At 34.5% G+C, this 18210-nt stretch overlaps 1 protein-coding gene across 2 annotated transcripts in view; it reads left to right on the plus strand.

The window, feature by feature from the left end:
- The first annotated feature begins 1272 nt into the window (after nt 1-1272).
- Nucleotides 1273-18210, plus strand: part of LOC117338165 (H(+)/Cl(-) exchange transporter 7-like) — a 94872-nt gene continuing 77934 nt past the window's right edge. For both annotated transcript variants that reach the window (XM_033899387.1, XM_033899388.1), the window contains exon 1: nt 1273-1598. In XM_033899387.1, coding sequence (XP_033755278.1) covers nt 1470-1598 — 129 coding nt within the window. In that variant the 5' untranslated portion in view covers nt 1273-1469. The remainder of the gene's footprint in view (nt 1599-18210) is intronic.

An 18210-nucleotide genomic window follows, 5' to 3' on the forward strand; every position in this document is an offset into this window, starting at 1 on the left:
GACGTCGTATTGTATTATATCTTTAGACCGCGGTAAGTATTCTGTGTGAAGGCGTGCTTAAAATGTTCGCATATATCTTGGATGTTTTTTTGTTGTTTTTTTTTTTTTTTGTAATTAGAGCACTGTTTATTGTTCTGAACAAGCGAAAGGTGCGATTTCTTTCATCAAGCGTTATAAAAATAATCTGGCTATCATATTCAACTTCACGTTTTCAGCCTTTATTCAGAAGTCAAGATGTCCGAGATAAAGTTCTGCCTTATTTGATTATGTTCTCCGAGTCCGATTGGCCGACAACCGCAACTTATGAAGACATCCCCATTATAACTACAGTGTATGAATTGTTATACATGTTTTGTGCTGATGAGCTGTAAAGCTCAAGGTCAATAAACAAACTGAATTGAATAAGTGATTACACAATTATTGTGTTGTCAGGAGAAGGCAGTCAAATAAATATTTTTTTGTTGTTTACACATCTACTGTACATTACATCTATGCTACAATTCGCCTGGAATCGAGTTATCAAATCACATTGATAAATATAACTTTATATATATATATAAAGTTTAACAAGATATTATTGTAGGTCCAAATACATATTTATTTTCGTTTGTTTGTTTTTGTCGATTTGGCTACCAAATATACAACATGTAGGTATTTCAAAAACTACAGTGTATTAAGCTCATTTTTCTTCAAAAATATAAAAAGACAGTCTTTAACCCCGGAATAATTCTGAGCTTGATAGGCTAAGAGATGTTGTTTTACGTTCATGAAAGATGGCAACAAACCAATAAATAGTACATTAACGTGTCAAGAATGTGTCAATATCTGTCATTTTCCTCTTCATTCCATGCATTTTCATTGTCTTTTCTTTGAAATTTCCCTGTTCAAGTTTATTTTCAACTCATTAAAAAAATGCACACCTATAGAAAATTGCCTCCTCTTTCAACTCATAATATGTTAACGTTTCATTTTCAACATATCATTATTTTTCTACACCGCGATCATTTTGCATCGTTATTTTGCTCGCCAATAAACAATCAGTGATTTCTCAGAAAGGAGAAAACGAAAAATCATACCAATATAGTGAGTAGAAAGAGGAGATTTTCTGCAAGCGTGCAATTTTTGAACAAATCAGTTGAAATATGACACCAGGAACATTCAAAGAAATTAGGAGAAAATGCATGAAATGAAGAGGAAAAATGACAAGTGTTGACATATTTTGGTATGTAGTGTTCTCTACATCGTATACCTATTTTTTCGATTTTTTTTTTTTTTATTTATTTTATTTTTCAATTTTTGTTTTATTTTAACGTGTTAAAGTCATATCAATTTCCAATCATCCAGTGTATAAAATGTAGCTTGGCTAATAAGTCCTTTGTACTTTCAGCATCCCGAAAACCCCGCGTAACGTCAGGTGCCAAAAATAACGGAACTCTTCAGTACCCATTGACTGTCATCAGGCGGATTGAATGGCGTCTACTACTTTAGAGGTTGATGAAGTGGAAAACTCTGCCAGGTCTTCACCTTCTGTAACAGTTTATGCAGAAACAAATGGGCAGTACACGAGTGTTCCAACTGAAGATGACAAGAAAGTGAAGGTAAGTCCTTTTGAAACTTTCTCTCAGTTCACAGGTGTCAAATCTAATAAATGATGCACTGCTGAAGTAGGTGTACTGTACCTCAGTACTGACGTTACTTTTTATCACTGCAGATCAGTGTCAAGTGAAACCGTTGGTGTCAAGGTCATTCTGTTATCTACTCAATGCTTTTAAATGTGTATTATAAAGCATACATAAGTCGTATTAGTAAACGTACCGCTGATGATATCGTATTATTGTACATAACGGGATACATTCAAAGCGCCCGATTAAGTTTTCCAACTGACACTTGATAGTCACATCAACAAAGGGAAACAACTCTTACTCGCTTAGTCGGATTTATCACTGTGCTATGATGACAGGTACTATAAACTCTTTATTGCTGTATTATTGCTGAGTCTCTTAGTTAACTGGTTTAAATAGTGAATATTTTCAATTAACATTAGGTCTTTATATTGACCTCCAAGCCTTGTAAAATGTCTGAAATCTAAGCATGACATCTGAAATAAAAGTTGACAGCAGTTATTTATTCAGAACAGATTCAGGTAGGCCTATTAAGAACTTCATAATGAAAAAATCTTACCTTATGGTTAAACGTGCATGCACTGTAAAGTAAACCATCACTTCACTAAAACTGAGTAGACTAAACATGAATTTGTGTAAAGTTTTTCCATTTCAAATAAAACTTTGATTTGATTTGTTTTGTTAAAATCGGTCTTAACAGATTTTATTTTTTCCTTCAAGAACATACATGTATATATATGAATAATGAAATATTCTTTTGAATATATGAGCATTAACTATAATTTGATATATTAACATTCTTGTCAGACTTGCTGTTAAACAGTACACTGTACAGTTAGTAGTGAACAGTAACTCGGTGCCTGTGTGGCACTCAGGTTTTAATTGGTCGCCTTCTAGCTTCGCGCTAGGGGGAATTTCCCTTTAGCTCAGTCGGCGGACCAGTAAGCCGAGGGTCGCTGGTTCAATCCCCCGTGGAGGCACACTACTCTCTTTCCTGTTACACATGTATACTATTAGGATTCATAAGAATTGATTTCAACTTGAAGTTGTGAGGCATGATATACATGTGTATGGTCAGCCAATGATATAAAATGTATTGCAGTATAGGCAGCCCCTGTTGACAGATTAGATTTTATACGATCATAAATTAGCTCCCTTTTAGTATATGTTTCAAAAGTGCATGTTGTCAGGATTTTTTTTTTCTCTTTTCTGTCGATTCCCACTAAATTTCAACTTTTAAAATCTTTTCATAAACAGCACTTAATGTTAAAAAGGAGTGTAAGGGACTTCAGATATCATTGTATGTAATAAAGATCTCTTTCTGGTAATTGTACTGACTACTGGTAACCTTTATCTTATATTTGATTTTCTTGATAATTGTGTAGCTGAACAGGCTGGCCTGCTTACTCGTAGCCAAGTAGCTCAGTTGGTCATAGTATCTGTGGAAGGGGAAGGTCTGGAGTTTGAGTCGTGGTCTGGTTGGTGCATTTTCCTCTCCTATTAGATGTGTGTATGTTTAGAGCTGAAGAGAGTTTGTTGAAGGACAGGAGAGTGAAGTCATTATTGTATTTAGATTAGGCTGATCACCAGTGGCCAAGTATCTCAATCATCTAGAGTTTGGAGGTCTTTGGTCCTGGCCTGGTTGTTGCCATATTCTTCACCTATGACAATTATTTCCTATGAACTGAAGATATCGACATTAAAACAGGGGAATATTACTCATAGAAAAAGTAATATAAATGTTTCAGGGCCTTACCTTTGTAAAAAGAAAGAGAAGGCATCAAAAATCATCTGAATGTATATTTGCAATGTTTATCTGTATACATGTGTTTGTCTCGTGAATGTCAGTGTGAATGAGAGTTACCAAATATGCAGTATCTCATCTAAAATTCACATCATTCAGATCATGCACCCTTATAAATATATAATCATAGTGATTTGTGGTTCTCAATAGTAGATAGTTTAAAATCATTACCGTTTAAATATTAAGAAATAATTTCAAAAGTTATAGGATAAAAACTGATAGAAATATTGATTTTAAATTGGCGGGGGGGGGGGGGGGGGGGAATAATCACCCTTTTCCTTTTCTCTGTTGATCCAAATAGATCAACTTCCATCTTAATTTAAATAACGTTGGTCTGGAGCATTTTATTATAAATGTTGGATGTGGCCTACTAAGGGGACTCTGATGTAAATTTCAGCTTACTAAAGTCCTACTATTGAATGGATAAAGGGATTTTGAAATGTGTGCTGTTAGTTGCACTAGCATGCTCTCAATCAAATATTTAAAGAATGTTAATGCTAATGAGTATGATTTGGGTAGATAAGCAATTGTAATGATGATACCATAACAAAGAACTATAATAAGAATGATAAAGTTCATGCTATGAATTGAAATATAAAAATGATGATACTAACAAATAATGATAATAACAAGGTCAAATGGTATCTTTTTACTGATGAACATTTTGCAATGAAAAAATGTCAACTTACCCAAGGTCAAAGATTAGTGTCACTTGATACAAAGGTCAAGGTTAAATATTGTATCTTTTCTCTGATGATCATTTTGGTTTACATCTTGTAGCAAAGTTGGTCGAAATCAAACAAGGAGTCAACTATACAAAAGTCAAGGTCACTGAATTGAACATCAAAGTCAAATTTTGTGTCTCTTCACTAATGAATATTTTGTAGCAAAGTTGGTTGGAATTAAACAAAGAGTCAGCTGAACAGAGGTCAGTGTCATTGGGCCAAAGGTCAAGATCATTTTGGCTCAAAATCACAATCAAATCATTTGTTGAAATGTATCAACTGACTAGATGTAATAGTCACTGAATCCAAAGTTTAAAGTTATTCATTTGATTATGACACTACAAAGAAAAGTTGGTTAGATATAACAAGACCAAAGATCAAGGTCACTGAGAGAATCATACAGGTCAAGGACCAAAGGGGATCTCAGAAAATGGCCCTGACTGTAAGTGAGGGGGAGGGCGGAGGGTTATAAGTTTTCAAGTTTGCAAAGGAGTATTGTACCAGTATTCACATTTCCCATTAGCATTTTTACAACAGGAACCAATCAGAAACATTGGTGTATTGTGCCAGTTTCAGCCAACCAATCAAATACATATTTTTACTGCGGGCACGTTTGGTAGGAAAACTTATAAAGTATTAATGGAGGTCAGTAATCGAGAAAGGGTACTTTTTAACGTCAGGATGCCTTTGGCACCTGCCGTTATAGTCGTGGTAGGAAAATGTTGTTGGTGACACTTATGTTTTCGGCTAACAACTTCCTGTTTCTGTCATACAAATGATATACATGTACATCCGCAGCCTAATATAGTTCCAATTTTGATAGCAATTATTGACACGATTTAACTGATGTAAACAGTGTTTACTGCAATTATTTAAAATGAAATATGAATGTTTAGTGTTCTAGATTATTTTAGAGTATAAATATAAACATTTTTCTCGTCAGTATATACAATTTTGTTGGCGTAGGAGTACCTAGTTCTGTCTCGATCCTGCCTTGAAAATGAAAGTAAAAAAATCAGTTTGATCGTCGCTGTTTCATATTCATTTGTATGTCGCTAGAATACGCTAGAAATATCACCAGGAATTGAAGGCAAGTTGTAACAAACTACATTGCTGTTTTTTCGTGAGGATTTTATTAAATAAGGTTATTATTAGTTTTTTTGAAAAGAATCTAATGATTATGATCCGTGACTGATGTACTGGCGTCGATGTCAAAACTAGATATGTCTCGTCGGACAACACGACCGCAATTTTCTATCAGAGTTAAAACATGTTACTAGGGGTCATAAAATAGATGTTTGCTAGGCCTAATTAGCATCTTATAGTATAGATAAAAATTTTTAAAAATTAGGCTGTGTTGTCTTGGATTTTATCTTTGTTTGTACAACATATTCTGTTAATAGACCAATTTGTCGTTCAGTTGGTTTTTTTCAAAGTTTACAAGCAGCTTTACTGATTCAGGAGTATATCAATAATCTTCCACAAGCATTAAAGAAATAGGGAAAGAACTATACTGAGCTATTGGAAAGTTGTCAGCAGATAAATATGTTATACACGTTTTCTTGAATATACGTATATAGAATAGGAATAACAAGATTAAGACATTTCATCTGATACAAATGTAACTCAGACTATAAAATCCAATTTTAAATTTCTTATTATATGACGTACCCCAGACCCTGACGTTTCTCAGGGCCTTTGGCCCTTTGATCTCTTGTGCCCATGGACCTGATGGTGCGATGGCACAACTGAAAATAAACACTGATAATATTAAAAATCCCCATGGCTATGTTTTTCTGTTCTTTTTTCTGATTTCCTATAAGTTATACAGATATATATATATATCAAAGTATCAATAGAATGTTTCCAATTTGCAGTGATGTCTTATTTTCAGTTATAGACTTGATATTGATTTTGGATTTCCTTTTCCAAAGTTTACATTAATACTAGATTTAAAGGATTAGCTAGCAGACGTCTCTTTTCACCTGTAAACAATGTTTTTTCAACATCAATACACAGATCAAGCTGAGGCTTCAAATCCTGTCAAACATTACCTGAATAATCTATTAATTCATCTGATACTGACAGCTATAGGAAATAGACCAAAGTTTAACATCTATACAATCAGTGCGAAAAAGTGTTTCCTGTGCTATTTTGGCTTGATTTATGTAAATAATAGATTAACTCCTTCCTTGTTTTGCCACTGCTGCTGAATTCTCCAATGAGTACTTCACACTTCATTGGCAGATCTACAGATACTCACTATATATTACCATTTTATCCATCTCTAGAAAAAACACACACAAATGTACTTTAAATTGTTAAGACTGACAGTACAGTGTTATTTTCCCATTAAATACAGTGTTTTTCCCATTAAATACGGTGTTGTTTGTTGTTTGAGTGTTGTTTGAGTGAAACGTGAAGGAACCCATCGAGAGGGATCAAACAATGTAACATGTAACCTTGACCTTTGTTTTCCTTTATCACATATTGACCTAAATAGGAAATGGGGGCGCTAAGTATACCATCTCTTAAAGCCTTGTTAGGAAAGTTGGTGATATTTTTATCACTATCCGATAGATAATTATTATCACAAAGCTTATTATACATCAAACATTAGTGTAGCTAAGAGGGTGACTGAGGCAATGATTTGGTATTGAATACACTGGGGTCTCCTAGTACCTGATGGAGAATACAATGATGGTGTTTGATCTAAAGGCAATAGCAGGATGCTTCACCCAGTGACTCCAGGCTGCGCGCGGTATATATTGTGGTTTACATTGACTCTCCAATAAATTCTTCCGTGTTTTAGAATAGACTAAATTTTATTCCTGTTTTACCATTTTAAAGAAGCATAACCCTTATATATATATTGAGTCATGTTGAGAAATTACTCACTTTATTTTAGAACCTTTTTGTAGTATATATATATATACTTAAAAAAATATATATATCATATCTTACCCAACAACAAGAGAAGAACTGTATTTAGAAGTACATGGTGCTGCTACCTTTTACAGAAGATTTGACACACTGTAATTTAAAATGAATCATAGCCAGTGACAGTGACACTTCATATTATTTAACGGCATGTACAGTTTAAAGTAATCTTAAAAAACCTTTTGTAAAATCTACGGCGAGTGTATCATTATGTCATTTTGAATAGATTGTTTTTCTTGGTGCTATGTAATCTTTACTGTCGTGATATTTTGGCTATAGACAACAATTATAGTAGACGTATGATTTTGTTAAAAGTGAAATTTATCTTGGTGTATATAATAGTACTGTTGTTCTGCGGAGGTTTGGCATAATATATTTATATATCATGAAAACTTATGTATTGATTAAACTTAGTCGGTAGTTTACTACAGACACTATCAATCCACAGGTCACGTTTTCATGCTCAATTCCCATGCTTTGGTGGAAAGAAAATTACTGAAAACTTATCACTGTGGAAAAGTAGTAAATGTGTTTTCATGAAGATAAAAATCACAGCATGCATTGAAATGTGGAGATTTCTCAGGAGACACCCCCTATAAAGGGGGAGTTAGCATGATGAATATTATGTAGAATTGTTTCTGTACTCGTATTGATTTTTGATAGAAGCAATGTCTAGTGTTAAAGGTAAAAGTGTTATGTATAAATTGCTCATTACTTCTGAAATAAATAGAGGTGACCTGTTCGGTCTGCTCATCTGCTGGGTGTAAGCTTAAGTAAATAATTCATAGAGTATTTTTTACCTCAGTCAAGCAACAAACAACATTAAGTGAGCCAAAGCTAGCTTTATGCTTATACCAGCAGTCTTTGCCAAGGCTGATGGTGTTGAGATATGGAGAGGGGACCTTAATGCTGTGTGTATGCCACCAGGAAGCTGCAAGAGGTGTAGCCTTAAGTGTTTAGCATGTGCTGCTATTCCAATAGATCCTACGAGAGTACACCATGGACATATTACTTTGTGAGGTAATCCTAGGCAGTTTGGTGGCATCTTTCTGATCAATACAAAAGCGTGCACTTGGTGGAACGTGAAAAGTTTGTAAATGACAATAAGGATAGAGGGTTATAATAGCTAGAGCATAGTTTTGGGCATTCTTGTATAAGAATGCTGCCATTGTGTACCTAGTGTGTTTGGATTGAGAGAATACCCCCATGTTGGGCTTGGTCTACTCGACACCTTCCAATCTTCTGGCACAAGCTTCTTTTAATATTCATAGGAGAAATGAGATTATTAAATGGCTAGATGAAGATTTAGTATTGAAAGCAGACGTTTCCATGCCTGAGGAAATTCCCTTGGTGAGTCCATTCTTTATAGCTAGGTGCTTTTGAACAAACGAAGAACAAAATTATTGAATCTGTGTCAGTATTTGTAATTGCTGATGCTAATCTAAGATGAATTATGGAAATAAGACTTGCAGCAAAGTGCAGTATATATGCTGTCACGGATTTGATTTTTGAAATAATATAATGACAAGTACATTTTAACTCTTAATAGATGGGACAGCTTTTGATCATTTAAGCTTGTATTGTATGACTCTATATCATTTTGTTACTTAGAGAAAAAAACTCTCCTTATTAGATATTTGCAGCATCAAAATTATGCTCTTTTCCAACAGTTAATTTGAAATACTTAAGCTCTCCATTGGTAATTCATTATTCAATATAGAATGAATTCAGCCATTCTTGAAATTATGTAAGAAGTTATTGTTTATATCAGCATATGTAAATCCCTTTTGTTGACATGGATTGAAGCATTTGAAAGATCTTACTTGGGATTACCCGGACATTAATTTGTGTGGCTGGTTACATACCAATACCTCTTAATGTCCCATTGGGGAATTGAACCACAGGTGCCTAGGTAAAAGGCATCCACTGTACCACTAAACCATTCGGGAAATTATTGGTCACTACAAACAATTACTATACAAAGAAAAATCTCCGAAGGCAATTCTAGAATGAATCATTAGGTGACTTCTTGTAATACATGAATAAACAGCTCAATCATCTCCGTAAAAGTGAATCTGATTTGACATCAATACTGCTGTCAATATTAAAATACTGAAGTGATCTATTTTACTTTTTGGTATCAAATGTCAGGTTGCTCAAGTTGCTCATAGAAAATAAATACATAAAGATTGTTTTATTTGTAGATAACACTTAACAGTTGAAATGGATATCTTTTATATTAGCATTGATTCATGACTTTCATGACATTGTGAGCTATCATCAATGCCAGCAGTGTGTCAATTTAAGCACTTTAAGTTACTTGTTCTTAAAGTCTATTAAGATACAGATAAGAGTTTGCCTATTTACTGGATATCTACCAGTTTGGGTTTTTTATCAATTTTAAAATTAATTTTATTGAATTCAACAGATAATCGCCAAAAATGTTCATAACGCCCACTGATAAATATGCACACTGACACGTATACCTAACTATTTTATAGCTGTCAACTACACAACTAAAAGTTAATAGTTCTACAAAAACTCAAGTTGATGCTATCCTGCTGAAGATAAATTTCTAGATATGCCCGACTTGTATCTATAGAATTACCTATTTTCAAACATCAGCATTTTCATATTTTTACAGAGGAACTTTTTTAATGCCTCCACATTTTACATCTATTACACTAGAACATTGGCCATTCCTCACCACTATACAGGCCTTGACAGACTATCCAATATTTTACATGATAGACAGATTCAGCCTTATGATATTGTTGTTGATGGATCTTGTATTGGGAGACCTGTATTATATGTCTTTGTAAAAAAAAAAAATTGTGACAGTCAAATATTATGGTTGTCGAGCGAGAAGCTGCAGTATTGTAATGAAAGTATGCTGGTTACAATATTTGGCAAACAATAAAACTTGGATTTCTTAGCTTTATCTCATTAACATGACAAAAAATAAGTATAAATAGCTTTTGAGAGCATTTCTTTGAACGCCAATGATAGAGTTTATTGATAACATTCTATATGTGTAGTTGTTTATTTAAGTTTATCAGTGTTATATTGGGGTTTTAAAGAGTTTTCTGTCATCACAAGTATTTCCCTGTAACATGAGAAGCTCGCCGGAAATGAATGACGTCACATACCACTCACGTTTGCCTACAAATCGTTCAAGTATTTTGACTTGTGCCATATGGAAAAGCAAGGTGTATACTTTAGGTTAAACCTTCATATATAGCTCACCACATCACACTTATTTTTTTTTTGTCAAACCAAAGTGCAATCAAAGTCTACATTACAACTAGATTGACCCCAGTACAATCTCCTACACCCCAGTACAATCTCCTACACCCCAGTACAATCTCCTACACCACAGTACAATCTCCTACACCCCAGTACAATCTCCTACACCACAGTACAATCTCCTACACCACAGTACAATCTCCTACACCACAGTACAATCTCCTACACCCCAGTACAATCTCCTACACCACAGTACAATCTCCTACACCACAGTACAATCTCAATGACTACAGTACAATCTCACTGATCACAGTACAATCTCTCAAACAACAGTACAATATCACAGACCACAGTACAATATCACAGACCACAGTACAATATCACAGACCAAAGTACAATATCACAGACCACAGTACAATATCACAGACCACAGTACAATATCACAGATCACAGACCACAGTACAATATCACAGACCACAGTACAATATCACAGACCACAGTACAATATCACAGACCACAGTACAATCTCACTGACCACAGTACAATCTCACTGACCACAGTACAATCTCCTACACCACAGTACAATCTCCTACACCCCAGTACAATCTCACTGACTACAGTACAATCTCCTACACCCCAGTACAATCTCCTACACCCCAGTACAATCTCCTACACCCCAGTACAATCTCCTACACCACAGTACAATCTCCTACACCACAGTACAATCTCCTACACCACAGTACAATCTCCTACACCACAGTACAATCTCCTACACCACAGTACAATCTCCTACACCACAGTACAATCTCCTACACCACAGTACAATCTCCTACACCACAGTACAATCTCACTGACTACAGTACAATCTCCTACACCCCAGTACAATCTCCTACACCACAGTACAATCTCACTGACCACAGTACAATCTCACTGACCACAGTACAATCTCACTGACCACAGTACAATCAATCTCAGACCACAATAGTCTTCCTGACCACAGTACAGTCTCAGTGACCACTGAGTACAATGGTTTCAATACAATAAACCCCAGTACAATGTCATTGAACAAAGTGAAAATGATGATCCTTTCTTAATTAATGTTGAACAACAGAGTTCAAAGGTGTTTTTAACTTTCATTTGGAGTATTTTACTCTGATTTTTTTGGGGTATGTAATATTTCTTACAGGATCTAATTGATAACCTTTATGAATAAATAAACTTAATTGACTGGGCTATTTCAGGAGAGTACTTCATACCAACATTGGCATGTTGTTCAAAACCTTATTGCATGCTAAGCATGTGAAATGGATCGCCAATTAATTCACATAATCTCACAATGGGTGTGGCCTGTGACATATGTAAGGTCAAGGACTTGTTAGACCTGTAGTTGTTTACCAACAAATCTACAGCAAACTATTGGAAATTATACAAATTTCAAATGATATTAAAATCTCAAACAAAACAGTCCCCTGAAACTTCAAAATGAGTGGTATTTAAAAGTCAGAGAAATCAGTTGTATATAGATAGTACATAATGTTTGATTAACAGTGCATCAAATGGAATAATTCCCATGTCCCCTGGAGTCTGCTTTCCAACTGTTTTACTCTAAAGCCCTGTGTTGAAAAGCTTTGTGATGTTCCTTGCATTCACAAATTATATTTAAAACACCAACAACCAATACACAATGTCTACAGACAACTTAATACATTTAACTCAGCCATGAAAGATGTTTATTTTCTCGTCATTTGTCTGTCTTTGTTCAGGTCTTTATATGTCACTCAAACATCAAGACCTTTACAACATATAAGACGATTACATATATATCACTGTTGTACTACAAATATTCTGTAGATAAAATGTCTTTGAACATGTACAGTTTGTATGACAATCATAAGAAGAAAAAAAATGCTGGCTGGGACCGATTGTACCATATTGTGTATGATGTATTAATGGTATATTATAATCAGTATTTACACTAACATGCTTTGGAGGGAGGTATATACCTATGGAAAGAACAAGGATTTAAAACAAAATGATTTCCCATGGCTAGATGGCTATATTAGTTAAATAATTCAGAGCATCGGTCTAGAGTTTGCAGGTCCTGGATTCAAGTCCCAGTCTGGTTGCTGTATTTGTTCTCTCCAATTTTGGTGCCCAACTAAGTATATTCACAGATTTTGGATCAGGGACCATGTTTGTCTTTGGCTTAAAAGACTTTATTTTTGGAGAACTGTACAGTACTGATTAAATTTCTAGTTGTGAGTTAGATTAGTTCATTAGAACAACCTTATAGAGTTCTAAGGTCCATGTCCGGTCTGATCATTGCATTTTTTTTTCTCCTTTACATAAAAATATCATACCATTGTTAAATAAGTTTTATAGTGTGAACTCACTGAAATGTCTTCAAAGAACACCTATTACAGCTGATATAACAGAATCAGGAGGTTCACTAACATAGTTTTATGATTAGATATACATGTATATAAACAGGTTTACAAAATATGTCCAGGAAAAGTTGTGTTTTAAACAAGTTACCTTCTTTTTATATACAATATTTATCATAAGATAAGTCCCTGCCCACAAATAAACTTCTTCATTTTTGCAATTTTTAAACATTAAGCACAAAGTGATATAAATATACAAATAAGCCCACCCTAAACTTTAATACTTAACTTTTATACTAGGGGAGGGGGCTTATTTGAGGATAAATAATTGGTAACAGATTAAAAGAAAACCACTGAATACATATATATTACCTGTACGTTCCTCATGGTCTTGATACTTGATGAAATGGAGAAATCATGTTCAAGCATCAATGGTCACTGACCTTGATTTTGGTCATTGTGTTCTTGCCACCTTATTTTACAACAGCTGAGCCTTAATTACATTGGGAACATTTATTTTACATGAGCTAGAGTACTTATTGTCTCTGGAGAGTTCAAGTATTTGTATGGGATTGCTAATAGCTTACTGCCTACACAAATTATATGAATGTATAGTTTGTTGTTGAAGTTATATCTAACACTATCATGTCCTAAGAAAATTAAATTATGAATCACATACCATGTAATGTGAATGAAAAGATGGAACAAAAAAAACCATGGCATGGCTCTATGTAGGCATAATATCTGGAGTTGTAGTAGATGTCTCCTGGGTCTTCAGCGCTGCTGAATTATTAATAGTCCAATAGTCTCTCGGTACTCAGGACACACATTCAAAGAAATGAATGTTCAAATTCAAGGACAACTTATACCTTAAGCTTTTCTCTTGGGGTTCCTGTTATTGTCTGTTCCCCTTCAGACTTCATGTCCTGTTACATTTATAACAAAATCCCAGTGTTACACACTCAGCTGAACAATACACAATCTCATTGTTCCAAAAGGTTCATTTTTCAGGCATACAAAGTCCATCGCTGGCGCTGATCATTAACCATACCCTGCTACAATGGTTCTAGCTGTTTCACCTATCACCTCGGCTGAAGAGAGTTTCTCCTTTGCTCATTCATTACTACAGCAGTCTAGTGAGGGTCCCGGAGTCAATCACATCCAGGAAAGAAACGTATCAAAAAATTATAACAGGATTTAATCAAGTAATGTGACTTCACCGGGATCGAACCAGCAACCCTTAGCTTGCCGATCCACCACTCTAATGACTGAGCTTACTGGAAATTCCCCCTATTGCAAAGCTAGAAGGCGACTGTTTCACTATATATGTACACTATTAACAATTTTAACCTGACACAAAATAATGACCCACACAAAATGAAGATAGTCACTTTGCCAACTATAGCCACTGTATACCTACCTAGATAAACATGTATGTAGACCTTTGTTTAGATGCTAAATAACCTTTAGATTTCTTCCTTTGATACAATTAACACGCATAAATAGAAGGTGATTCTAGTGACAATGGTTTATAGGCATCACCAGTTTAGAATTGAGGACTTTTGATTTGGTTTGTATGCATGCACTCTCAAGTAATGTGTGTAGTTAATTCTTAATGGTAGGGCTGACGTCATCTGATGGGTTTCACATTGTTGTAATAAATTTTATGGGATTAGCAGAGTGGAAGCACCAGGGCTGCCTTGTTCTTTAGGAGCAGGAGAACTGTTTTCAGGCAGCCTTGTAACACAAGTAGTTTAATCCATACTACAGCTGTGCTCCTGTGTCAGTGTGGAAGCTACTTACCACCGTCAGTATGATGGCAATCGTAATGTAGTAAGATTACCAAGACGAGATACTGTTTTGTAGTATTAGCTGGGTTACTTTGCCTTAAACCCCAGGGAAATCACTTCTTATCTAACTTTGTTCTGTGGTTCAAGTTCTATCTAATCAATGTTTCTTATACTCAATTATATCAACAAATGACAAGGAAATATTAAACAAAAGTTATGATAGCTGATGAAACATAAATAATTTGGCTGTAGCACCTGACTGATACCTGGAGTAAGATACACACGCCACACATCAGACAAGCTTGATGTTGTTCTTGGCTTCTTGGTGTAAAAAATAATCCGTTTGTCATTAACACTTTGTTATCAGATAGGTGTCTGACACACGTACAGGCTAGAACAGCAGTAGGCATTTATCTATTAATTGATGTGACGCTTTGTCACACTTAGTATTGTTGTTTGCTGTTATCAGCTTGGTACATATTGTAGTACTGGGTCTAATCATAATCTGCTGTTTTGTGTATCTCAGGAAATCCTTAATTGAAACCTCTGCAGCAATTTTTAATTATGTAATATAACGTACTGATGTTGACATCCTACTGTAAGTCTGAGGCTGCTTTTATTTCATACATACATGTGTGTAGATAATTCTAAAAAATTTAACTTTTAAAATTAGTACACATTATCATTTTTCTATTAATTAGACCTTGAAAGCAGATTTTTTTGGTGGGAGTTGTGTCCCTTTTATGATATTTTTTTTATATATATAATAAAATATGATATATGATCATAATTTATACATTCTTTTTTTCTCCTTTATTTTCATTTGTTTTTGTTCATTTGATGATTTTTTTTTTCATTAGAAAAATTCCCTGGGAGTTATGCCCCTTCGATAATATATAACGTGGATTTAAATATTCGTATTCCTGAACTTCTGGTAGCCTAGCTGTTAAAGATATATCAGTATATTGACACAGGAAGTGTTAATTTTACAACAATCGCATAATTATTTATTATAGATTTCTTAGAAGCTTATTGAAAGCTATTATGTGTATCAGATACATATTACTTCTCCACATAACAACCAAAAGTATATTATGATTACACAGCTCCAGGGATAAAGATTTAGAGCTATAATACCTGTATGTTTGTATTTACACCCACACGTTTGCTCCTCCCACAAGTGTAATATTGTTTTAATGACTTTGATGTGCTGAATTCTGTCGAGTAAGTCTTAATTCTGAAGCTCCGTAATACCACTATTTTCACAAAACTTGTAACTTATATTGTGTATAGATTATCTTGTCTATACTTTGTAACATTTCTGGTCTAGGGGGTTTACATCAATGTTAGGTTTAGCCTTGAAATTGCAATATTTCACATTAAGATAATGGATTCTTTTTGATGGAAGACAACATATTTCTGTTGAAAAAACTTGTTATACAGTATAGTGATATTGCAGTTTATTATCAAATAACTCTGGAATAACTAAAGTGGATTGTGCCAGGTAAGAGTATCCTTTCTTGAAATATAGGAAGGTCACAAACACCCAGCTCTGTAAAAAAACAAAGTGGGGAGACCAGATCATTCGAACCACGGACCTCTAAACTCTAGACATTAAGGATGAAAGTGTCTTACTGGCAATTACCGCAGGTATATCAACATATAGTATCAGCATTTTTATTGGACCATGAAGCAGTCCATGAAACAAATAATGATAGCATATTGATCTTTATATCCTTTGATGAAATCACCATGCAGAAAGATGCTGTAATTCTAAATTAATCTAATCTATGCATATTCACTGTCCATACTTTTAATCGTTACATTAAAACTTATTCCTCAATCAAATTTTGGGCTGCTTAAAGAGGTGAAATTGAACATTATTATTTTGTAATGATAGGCTTTTGAAACAGAACCACCATATGAAATCAGGAATTCCTGCTTTATTTGTGAACAAAAACAATTGTTTTATTGTTTTTTCACCCTTCAAATGTGACAAAAATCACTTTTCATTGTTTTCTTCGTAAATTTAATATGCTGTATTTAAATTCAATTCTAAGCTTTTAAACACACATTAAATCTTATTAGGCCTTAAAGGAAAAGAAGTTGATCATTCTAGTGTTAGACTATCTATTTTGACAATTTAAACTAAATAATTTTAACATGGAGTTCACTTAAGCAGTCCAGATGAGAAAGATGACATATTGTTGCCAGCGGTGACATGGCCACATTGGTATGTGTTGTTAGAGAAACACACTGGATTGATATCAATGGCTGGGACAGTTGAGTCAGTGTTTTCTTGTGAAGAGGTTGTCATCACAGATAAAGTAGAAGTGATGCTTCTGATTCATTAACATGCCACATTGATATGTTGTTCTGAGGGTATCCCAATCAAGGGTCAATTTTGGCTCCAATCAAGGGTCAATTTTGGCTCCGCTGGCATTCATGGTGTTAAACCATAGACAGTACACAATTCTTCAGTTTTATTTACTACATAAATCTAATAAATTAATGTTCTGTAATGCATGTAAAAAATAATATAGCACTAAACAAGTAACTTTGACCTTTGTACACATGCTTTGTACATTTGACTGCGAGAAGGTGCCTATTTATAGAACGGGTTTCCCCCTATTGTGTATTGGCTGTGTCTGAAATGTGCCTTTTTCTGTGTAATCATGTGCATATATGCTTCAAATTGTGCATGATCTACTGCTGATTCTATCAAAAATATAAAGTTCAGTAGCCTTAAAAGGTTAAAATCAATAGACTTTATACTATCTGTTTACCACCGACTTAAGCTGACAACACAAGTTAAAAAGCTTTCGCTTTGAAATAAAAAAAATCATTTTTGAAGTGGTTTGAAGATGTTCCCTGTGATAAATATATATATCTTTCGGTCACAGTTTCCAAGGAAGTGGCAGACATTTTAGTTGAAGTCTGCTTGGATACGAAATTGGGAACCAGTACGTGTATAAAAGCGTGATACCCGTCAAACTGGTTCCCATCCTAACATTGAATGCTTGACGTGCAACTACATGTGCTGAGTTTCGTAAACACCCGTGACCTGACGACCCTCTTCTGAAAAAACGAGTACACTCACCTGAGAATGTGACAGTGGTGTGAAGATGGTCAGTACTTATCAGCTAACATCCAAACTTATGTACAAAATAAAATAAAAGGCAAAAGAACTAAAATACAGCAGTTTGCATTACACACATTTCTTTCCTCTGCATTTCACGTGGCCATGCTAATTTCTATTCGGAAGCTGAGTGAGGTGTTACGAATGTCATATATACTCGCACGTAATATTACATGTCGGATTTGCACGTGCTACTAAGATATATGTATAATATTGTGCATTGAAGGGATATTTTACTACTGGAATTGACTGGAAATGTAATAGCCTATAACACAGGAATGTATTCCATCCCTGTATAAACCATAAGGTAAGGTTTGTATTCCATTCATAGAGAACGTACATGTATATATAATGTGTAAGTGAATTTTAAATTATTCCTTGAAAGTATTTACACCCATTTATTATATTAACCTCTTCAAAGACTGTCTGTCCATGGTCTCTGCTATTCAGATGAAAACAAAAAAGGCAAGCGTGTGTTTCGTAACATTTTTATTGTGTAGCGATGTGTCGCGTTTCGCTGACATTGATAGAATGATAGTCGGTCTCACGTGCATGCACCC

This window comes from Pecten maximus, chromosome 11 (genome assembly GCF_902652985.1).
Source record: "Pecten maximus chromosome 11, xPecMax1.1, whole genome shotgun sequence".
Lineage (NCBI taxonomy): Eukaryota > Metazoa > Mollusca > Bivalvia > Pectinida > Pectinidae > Pecten > Pecten maximus.